This window comes from Wyeomyia smithii, chromosome 2 (assembly GCF_029784165.1).
Source record: "Wyeomyia smithii strain HCP4-BCI-WySm-NY-G18 chromosome 2, ASM2978416v1, whole genome shotgun sequence".
Taxonomy (NCBI): Eukaryota; Metazoa; Arthropoda; class Insecta; order Diptera; family Culicidae; genus Wyeomyia; species Wyeomyia smithii.
In genome coordinates this window covers 23,771,537-23,781,208 of record NC_073695.1, presented here as the reverse complement: position 1 = coordinate 23,781,208, position 9,672 = coordinate 23,771,537, and the positions used below count along the sequence as shown (strand labels likewise).

Genomic DNA, 9,672 nt, shown 5'->3' with positions numbered 1-9,672 from the left:
AGCTTCTGTCGAATTGTGCGAGGTGTCGCTGCGAGGATGAATTCAGAAGTAGTGTAAATAAGTGTGTATGTGTGGGTTTAAAGCAAAACGTCAGAAAGCATCGGAATGAATGAAGAAAAAACAGTCAGTGAACTTACATCACCGAATCGATTGAAAGGGGAACCGCTGGAAAAGTTAGCTAGCGGTGTTGATTAGTGTAATTTGTGACAGACTTTTCATTTAGGAATTGTTTCGAGGTACCAGTGAATTAGCAGTGATTTCGAGGCGGAGGAAATAGTTAAAAGCAACTGAGAGTACGCTCTTGTACCAATTTAGGACGGTGCCAACGTGGGTTCATTGCAGAGTTTACGATGTAAATAAAAGAAATCGTGCTTGCAGAAGTGTTGGTGAAGCCGAACGAAGTTCAACAGATAACGGTATGTTTTGGTATTCGTAAGCATAACTGTTTGCTTTGTATTGAATTCATTCATCGCTGGAAACTAATGCATGCTGTTCTCTAGTAGAAGTAGTAGTGTAGAGTTTGAATGCAGGGTTGATAATTCAGCACCAGAGTATTCCTCGCCTAAACTAGCGGCATTATTTTTTGAAGTAGAATACTTCTCTCAGGAAGTTCGGCTACATAGGGATGTGAAATGAAAATCTAAAACTGGAAAAAGTGAGAAATATGTCCAATTTCAAATGCTAATAAATTGGTTAGTTTTCGATGGATTTCCTTCGTTTTTGCAGCAATCGATTAGAAAATCTTCTAAGATTCCTACCGAATGCATAAAATTGCAATTTCATTATTCGAACTATTGTTCTATTGAAAATTCTTAAGCCTTGTCAAAAAACAAAATTCGACCTCTGATTGGTCGTTACACGATTGCTTTCCCAAGCACGGTCGGCATAGTTATGGACCTAGTAAATTGGGAATGCATCATTTGGCCTATATAAGAGCTTCATCAGATAATCAACAGACATTTCATTTGATATTAAATAGAAGAACTAAAATTTGAAGAACACAAATGAATATTTGAAGAGTTCATATTTTCTCGTTTTGCGCTATAATCCATAGTTAATTATCTTCATCTACATGCATACTCGGACTATTATTACGTGTTTGCGTCGCTTAGTGTTTGGCTACGGTTATGCAGAACGCAAATAACGGCGCGATGCGATTCGGCAAGACGAAATGTGTTGAAAAATATAGCTCTACTTCGCCTTAAAAAAAGCTGTACATTTCACCACGGTAAGGCGAATCGCATCGCGCCGTTATTCGCGTTCTGCATAACCGTAGTCTTTGTTCCGTACCCGTTTAATGATGTCGTATTAAATGTGCATATTACAATTTGGCAGCACTTCACTTTTCATTTGCACAAAATTTGAAAATATTCAATAAACTTCATTCAAAATATCAAACAAAAAGAAGTTACAATACTGCCAATGAACGGTCAACGTTTATTTACTAGAAAAAATGACTGACACGCAAACAGCCGGGTTATCTTTCTTGTAAAAGTATTCTACTTCAACCTTGCGGTCGTGGCTTTGCATACAACCTTCCTGTGATTTTTTTTCTTTTTTTTTGAAATCGTAAATTTTTTTAATAGCCTAAAAAAGGTTAAGATAATTAAACGTAAAGTGTCATTGAGAATTATTATAACATTTTGCCAACCTACACCTATTTTTCATAAGAACACCTTCACTTATGGAAAGAATTGCAGCAGTTTTTATATATTATTTTGAAAAGCTGCATTTTCTGTGCAAAGTGTAATTTTTATTTGAATTTCTATTGTCCTTCGGTTTTAAATCACGAATTAAAACTGCTCGAAATATATTGAATGACAATTCGCCCATAAACTAACAAGTACTTACTGCCATTTAACAGAGTTTTATTCTTCATTTAAAAATTGAAGGAGAACGATACAATTTTTCTGAAAATAACGCTTTGCTAAAACAATTACACTCTTTTAAAAATATTAATAACGTTATCGGACAGTCCAAAAATGTTGGTGCAATAATAGCATAAAAATCTGTTCTATTAAAAAAAAAACACAAAACTAAGCCAAACCTTAGTGTATTTTCTTACTACATTGTTTTTCATTTATAGCACCGTGTTATGAATTGTACTAAGCAAAAAATATTGTCCCATATATAATTGTTTAACTTTTTCCAATCGTCTTCTGTTTCTTCATACAACAGAAACGCTGACGCAAATCGAGCCCAAGCGGTAAACGGCAAGGAATTTACAATATTTTCCTCTCGCTTATGATTTCTTGCCCAGCAGCAGCGAGAGGCAGAAGCAGAAGTAGCGACAATTGAGCAAGCACGCCGATACCAGCTAGCCGCCGTACCCAGCGAAGAGAAGAAGCGCGCCCACAAAACTGTGCCACTTTCACGTTGCCGCACACGTATCATCATCACCCGTAAACTGTTATCGCCGAAAACGAACGCCAGCATTCCGTGAATTATGTCACTCAGTAGGATTTGCAACCTTCAATCATCGCTCCGAGCAGCCGCGAAAGGATTTCAGCTGGGTGGACAAACGGCTCGAAGTCTTGCCCCACCGTTACTCAACGTACGGCCAATCAGTTCTACTCGAGTGATTCGAGACAAACAAGCAGCAACAGCCGCCGTGGTGAAACCTGTCCAGAAGCAGCACGACTGGAATCGGGCTGTGAGTGAGGCGGAAAAGATCGTCGGATATCCAACGTCGTTCCTCAGCCTGCGGTGGCTGCTCAGTGATGAAATCGCCAATGTGGCATTGCACCTGCGGAAGCTGGTCGGAAGTAATCATCCGCTGCTGAAAACGGCCAAGTAAGTAGAACTGGTTTTAAGTGAAAACGATGGTGAAACATACCAGCGCGACCTTGAAAGATATACGTCAGCGTGGCTCTTGTAGATTGACTTACGCAAGGGCGCACAAGGTGTAATTTGTCTGTCTGATTCAACCTTATTATGAGGTGAGAAATGGAGAGTGGGATAAAACCTGTTGGGGTTATGCTTTGTGCTCTTTTTAATATGACGAAGAAATAAAAATAGTGACGTCAATGTACGTCTCGTTATTGATATTAAAAATATTCAAATTTTTTTATCTTTCAGAATATTGATCTACAATGGCAAAAACAACATGCAGGCATGGGGTCTCATCGTGCTGCTTGTTTCAAAGGCCGCAGGTCACGCGGCTTCGGTTCCGGATCTGGAGCAGGATAAAAGTGCCGGAGTGCTGCACTCACAGCGTGCCTTGGCTGAGGTGACGGAAATGATTCGTACCTCCCATCTGGTTCACCAAGGGCTCGTTAATCTTCAACCGTTGGCGAATGCCGGCAACGAACTGAGCGGGGATAGTGAGATGATTTTTGGGAACAAAATTGCTCTGCTCAGCGGAGATTATCTGCTGGGGAATGCCTGTTTGCAGCTAGCCGGCTTGCGGAACCAGGAGCTGATTGAGTTGATTTCGTCCTCGGTGCGGGATTTGGCGGAGTCTAATTTTGTGGGTGATCGCGATCAACAGAACAATCCACTACCGTCGAAGCCGGAACCCAAAGCGGCGAGCTCCGAGCAGCCGGGTGATGATTTGGGATTCGGAGACTTGGAAGATAACACGCAACCGATGAATATCAAAGATGTGTTAGGAAATCCGGAAAAAGAGTGGTCGTTGCGGCATATCCTTGGAGCTGGCAGCTTACTGGGAAAGAGTTGTCAGGGTGCATTGATTCTGGCTAAGCAACCAGTAAGGCTTCAGAAACAGGGTTACTTATTTGGAAAGCATCTATCTCTTGCTTGGCAGGCGTGCATCGATTTAGAACCGTTTAGTGGTACCAACTTACCGGCAGGTATGTTTTCTTATTGTTCGAAAATTGAAAAAAATAATAAAATTTACCCTTTTCAGGAACACGATTTAGTCTTGTTTCGGCCCCCGTTCTCTTCCATTTAGAGCACGATCCCAGCTTGTATGAAGAAATTAAAAAAGGACGCGAGTCGGTCGATAACATCGACTACGCTAAAATCCACGCCGAGGTTATCAAGGGCCCGGGCTTGGAAAAGACGCGCAACCTGCAGAAAAAGCACAGTTTGGCAGCGATGGCAGTATTGAACGAGTTACCGCCCACCGATGCCCGGACTGCGTTGCAGAACATAATATTAGCAATGCAAGATTTGTGAGTGTCGGCAGTCTTCACTTCCTCCGAACGATCGCAAGAAATCGTTTCTTCAATTTTCTTTGGTAGTAAGGAAAGAGAATAGCTGAAGAAGCGTTGCTTGTGGAAAATAGTGACTAGAAAAACCATTCCGTCCGGTTGTAAAAGACCTCTATAATCCGTTAGATCGCCGGTAGCCCTAATCGAAATGTCGTTCGTTCTCGTACTAGTTATTATGAAATATATCATTACTCAGTGAATATATTATTTAACGTTGAGCTTAGCTTGTAAGTGGTGATAGTGTTTCTTCTGAATAACATTGAAAACTGTTGATATTTTTCATAGAGGGGACTTGCTCGATTATTCGATTTATCACATTAAACCCCTAAATTTTCGGAATACACGATAGAATCTAGATAAATTTCATAATACGTATATATATATTGACACAACAATAATTATCAACTGTTTTAAAACTATTTCTTTGGTATGATTTTCAACTTACACTACTTCCTCTTCATCCTCCTCGGAGGTGGAACTTTCTATCACCTGATTGCTGTTGTGTCGAGACTGGAGGTGCCTCTGTAGATCCCTCCTACGGGCCAATTTCTTCCCACACAGGTTACACTCGTACAGGGAGCTGTCGTGCTGCCGGTGGAGACGAATGTGTTTGTTCAGATTGCTCGGATCTCCGAAGGGCCGGAAGCAGTATTGACACTTGAGCGGTTTGAAACCGGTGTGCGTTCGGATGTGGATTTTCAGTCCGTACTTTCGTGAGTATAGCTTTCCGCAGTAGATGCAGATGTGGCCCTGCTTCGAAGAACCCATATTGCTGACGATCGTTTCCAGGTGGGCGGCCGTAACCATCGTTGATTCGTCGGCCAACGGATTGTGCTGGTGATGACGATGATGCAGATGATGGTGGTGTGATTGTGGAGTTGGTGGGGATTTATTAAGTGGAGGCATCGGAAGTGGTGGCGAAAGCTCCACTTTGATAGCGGTGGAAGTTAGAACGGGCCGGAAGGCGGAACTTCGCCACGGCTGAAACTCGCAATCCAAGTTGAGGCTGCTGAAGCGTGATATGCTATGGAGGAGCCGCTGCCAGAGCATACCAACAGGCTGCTGACTACAACCGGTAGCGATATGAATTTTTAGCGGGTTTGGGTATTCGTACGACTTCCGGCAGATATGGCACACGTAACAATTTTGCCCTAGAGGTAATTAGAATATTTATATAAATGCATAAATTTTATAAATCACATTGAACTTACTTTGAATATTCCCAGGTGTTAGAAATGGAATCTGCATGTGGGCACTGATATCCTCGGAAAACCACATTGTAAGCTCTTCGTCTGCACTAACGTCCCTAGTCAAACGCAACCTAACCAGCTGGTTTGAGGTCAACTCCAGCAGGGCGTTGTAACTTCTTATATCACTAGCCAGTTTGATCGATCGAATCCAGTTGCAACTCTTCATAACACTATCCGCCTCGTTCGGGGTCAACAGTCCAGTCGAGCTCGATTTTCGAATATTGATTGTTCTTCCACCGGGCATAGCAGTCTTTTGGCAAATTTCTTCCACGGAGTATGTTTTGGACACCGAATCAGCCGGCAGGTATCCTAAGGCACTAACACTGACCGCACTTTCGTCTGGATGAGGAAAATTTATTCTTAGCTCTAGATCACACTTTGGAGCAAAAGGACTCAGCGGAGCTCCAAGAGTGTTTCTAGGAAACAAAATAGGCGTCGAAGATGTAGCCGGGAACATCGCGCTTCGCGTATCATTCGAGAGACGAACCGTCCACTTGCAACTCGAATTTCGTTCTGAGGTTCCTCCTAGAGGTACAAGGATACTTTATAGTTTTCCCCTAATCGCCGACTTTTTGGCAAATAGGCCGACCTCTCCCTGCACCTCACCCAGCGTGAGCTAAAATCCCGGTCGATTAAGGGGAGGGACGTAGGGTGGAAGCAGTTTGTGTGCAAAGCGACTCTAATTGATCCAGACTGCCTGTAACAAGTGCAAAAAATCTCACGACATTCCACTGCGGCTTCCTTGCTGCATCCAGCCTCCTATCCGAGTGCCGAAAAACATATAATAGTTTTTAAATGAATTGATAAAGATCAACACGAATCTGATTCGGAACCCTCCCCTCGATGCTGTGCCACTGTAAGTGCGCGCGTACCACTTCTAGCACTTGCTGCAACCCTCCATCCATTCGAATCCTGGGGTGTGTTAAATCACCGCATGTGCATCCACTCGCACGTCACAGGATGTCACCCTGCTGGTGCACTGTACTAGGCTTTCGGTTTCCGATACAAAAAATATCATTTTGGTTCTATATTTGACTATGCAGCATAAAAAGGTCCTTTTTCCTACCCAGTGCGTCACGTGAAATCAGGTTGTCCCTTTCAATGCTGGCACATCAGAAATCATCTCTGCGATAAACCATCATCGCCGCAATCATGCTTCGGTTCATTATGAGCTGACCCGGCGCTCCGTACGGTGTGGAAAGTGCACCGTTTGGTAGGGGCCAGTTAAGCTGCTAGTCGTGTCGCATGCACCACGTGGTGGCCGATGGTGGATGGTTTTAATGCTCTGGCCAATGATGTACCTAGTAGGAGAACTCACCTACTATTAGGCACAGACTGGGAGAGGGCGTTCGCTATGAGATGATCTTGCCCAGCCCAGCTCAGCGCAGCCAGTAGCAGAGGGGAAAAATTGAAATCATATGTTTTTCGATGCCCGCCGCGCGCGTGCCGTTCTTGCTTTGTTTGTACATACATGGTGCTTACCAACATAATTGCAGAAGAATGGTTTCAGCAGAAATCAACGGACACGGGATGCTGGCAGCATAAACGATAGTAGCCCCTTCGAAACTGGCGTTGATCTTGTGCAATGTGTAAAGTGCGATAAAACGCACTTTTGGTAGGCTTATATTTCGTTTGCAATAAAATATAATAATATTTATTATTATGAACAAACGACAATAGTAACATTTTTTCATAATGTTTTATCATTTTAATTTCTAATTTTGTATCTTATTAGCTGACCTTTCAAACTTTGTTTTAGCACAAATTGCACTTAATCCTTCATTGTAATTTTCAACAATCGACCGAATCGGATTGGACGTTTTGGAGTACTTCTCTAGAAATATTTGCACGAAAGTCTAAAATTCATTGGAAATTCAACATCATTCACTTTAGATATTTCTGATATAGGTATAATAGCCTTAAAAAGCATTTGGTCAAATGTGTGTCAAAGTTGCCTGCACCACTCCAATCAAACTCTTAGGTATCATTTTCCAGTCTAGATGTCAGCCCACAAATCTTTGGCAGTATTTAAGCATTTTCCCTAATTTGACCAAGTTGGATGCCAAAATGGTGTCACTGATCGGTCTCTGGACGTCGTTTCAAACAGATAATCATTGGGAAATATATGATCGATTTTTACGGATTACATGAACACAAAATTTCAAGTGTCGTCGGACATCGATTCCCTGCCATTCTAGTACTGACAATACCAGTACTCGAAGGTATTAGTATCAACTTTTGGTCCCCAAAACATGACCAAGAACCTGAAATTATAAAATTCATTCCAAACGTCCTCCTAATGTAAAAAATATGACTTTCTTGTCTATTAGGACCCTTTTCTTTACGGGTTACTACTTCCTTTTGTCCATTTTACTATGTCCATCTCCTTTACAAAAATACGTATACCAATTATGCTATTATCGGCGATGTAACATACAATACAATCTTGACTTTTATTTAAATAGATTCATAAATTTACTCCAATTCTAATCCGAATGTAGAAATATTAATATTAGGGAACATTCAAACATTTTTCTTCTTTTTAACAAGCTTTCTAGATTCCGGATTCCGCCATCTTTGACGTCATATTGATTCCAAAAATATTTATACTACAGGGTGTATGAGCGATTTCTGTACTTTTTTTTGGAAGCGGAAGGGCTTCTAGGTGTTGGTCTGGTTCCGAAAATACTAATATTGGGAAGTCTTTGAGCTTTCTCTTTAATTTACTTTTCAAAAACCAACTATCGTCAGCTAGAACAGAAAAATAAACATTGAATTAACAAAAAGAAAATTGAACATCGATATTAGGTGTTTGGACGTCATCCCGATTACGAAAATACCCATCTCACAGAGAATATCCGATCCTCGGTCGTCATCTTGGAGTTAAAAATGGTTTCGAACATTTAATTCCGGTTTATAGACTTTCAGATTTTTGGCCTGAAGGGGTGACCAACTCATATATTCCCAAAAAACATTTACGAAAAATTTTGACTTTTTTATTAATATTGACTGGGGGGTTACCCCTTACCCTTCCCAATATCGCCTCCATTGTGAACGGAACATGTATCCTAAGTTTGGGTTCCGGCATTCAAGAGTTATGCTGGAACATGCATACTAGGGTGGGGAAAAGTGATCGATTTTCCAGAACCAAGTTTTTTTGGTTCTTTTCAGGGCCCCGAACAACCCTAAACTTACCGGAAGTCTATTGGTTTTGTCTCTGTTTGGCGTTTATATGGTTTATATGGGAAAACCTACTTTTTTGCATTTACCTTTCTAGAGAGCTCAATAATACTCGAATAATGCATTACATTTTGTTAAAGTATAGTATTTTAGATGCCTAACAACTTTGCAGAAGACACTGAAGAGCTAAGATGTCCCCAAAAAGAGCTATAGCTCTTCAAAGTTGAGTATGTCGATTTAAATGCAGAAAATCTTGTTTTCTGCCAACATTACCAATGTACCGGCGCCAGTAGGATTCCCATTAGAAATAACCTGTCGTAACGAGTTCATACACTCAGCTGGATCAAACAAACAAAATCAGGTCAATATTCTAGGCGTAGGTAGAATCTACAACGTGTTTCAGAGGTTACTTCTGATGGCAGTGTTGGCAGAAAAAATGATTTGCAACATAAATTTCGACATACTCAACTTTGAACAGCTCTAGTATATTTTTGGGACACCCTGGCTCTTAAGTGTCTTCGGCCAAGTTGTTAGGCATCAAAAAACCTACCATTTAAAGTCATGAAACCTATGGCTTGAGCCATTTTGAGATCTTTAGAATGGAAAATGCAAAAAAGTTGGTTTTTCAATACAAATCTCCATATAAATTTGAAATGCAATGCACCAAGCGGAGACAAAATCAATCGACTTCCGATAAGTTTAGGATTGTTTGGGGTCCCAAATAGAAAAAAAACTTGGTTCTGGCTTTCTGCTTTCAAGTTTCGTTTTTAACGAAACGATAACGATTCCCCACCTTAATGCACACATACACAACTTTTCTTTTCTACAAATAATTGTTCCTGTATGGATTTTCTCACTGCAAACAGAATCGTTGATTTCTTGATCGCATCACTTTTCTTACGTACTAACAAAAAATCTCCTTTTTGTGATCTTTATAGAGATCATGAGTCATTCTGAACAGCTCACAAAAATGAACCACGACTTTTTGAGCACCCCAAAACTGATCGTTTGTCAGCTATTAAGAAGTGGCATGCTTATTCTTTATCCGTGCTTGTGTGAAATGTTTA

At 41.1% G+C, this 9,672-nt stretch overlaps 2 protein-coding genes across 2 annotated transcripts; one reads left to right on the top strand and one right to left on the bottom strand.

Moving 5' to 3' along the window:
* The first annotated feature begins 7 nt into the window (after positions 1-7).
* On the top strand, positions 8-4,459 carry LOC129724628 (all trans-polyprenyl-diphosphate synthase PDSS2). Its single transcript, XM_055679677.1, has 4 exons — positions 8-416; positions 2,179-2,793; positions 3,079-3,812; positions 3,869-4,459. The coding sequence occupies exons 2-4, from the start codon at positions 2,447-2,449 to the stop codon at positions 4,138-4,140; spliced, it is 1,353 nt and encodes a 450-aa protein (XP_055535652.1). The 5' UTR covers positions 8-416; positions 2,179-2,446; the 3' UTR covers positions 4,141-4,459.
* Positions 4,460-4,616: 157 nt separating this feature from the next.
* On the bottom strand, positions 4,617-5,898 carry LOC129719525 (histone-lysine N-methyltransferase MECOM). Its single transcript, XM_055670919.1, has 2 exons — positions 5,387-5,898; positions 4,617-5,326 (listed from the first exon to the last, which is right to left on the bottom strand). The coding sequence occupies exons 1-2, from the start codon at positions 5,880-5,882 to the stop codon at positions 4,617-4,619; spliced, it is 1,206 nt and encodes a 401-aa protein (XP_055526894.1). The 5' UTR covers positions 5,883-5,898.
* Between the last annotated feature and the right edge of the window lie 3,774 nt (positions 5,899-9,672).

Excerpts from the sequence above, each read along its gene's own strand:
- LOC129724628 (XM_055679677.1), top strand. The coding sequence starts at position 2,447 with ATGTCACTCAGTAGGATTTGCAACCTTCAATCATCGCTCCGAGCAGCC. Across the intron at positions 2,794-3,078 it reads CCGCTGCTGAAAACGGCCAA|AATATTGATCTACAATGGCA; the intron begins GTAAGTAGAACT and ends TTTATCTTTCAG. Across the intron at positions 3,813-3,868 it reads TGGTACCAACTTACCGGCAG|GAACACGATTTAGTCTTGTT; the intron begins GTATGTTTTCTT and ends TACCCTTTTCAG.
- LOC129719525 (XM_055670919.1), bottom strand. The coding sequence starts at position 5,882 with ATGTTCCCGGCTACATCTTCGACGCCTATTTTGTTTCCTAGAAACACT. Across the intron at positions 5,327-5,386 it reads AACACCTGGGAATATTCAAA|GGCAAAATTGTTACGTGTGC; the intron begins GTAAGTTCAATG and ends AATTACCTCTAG.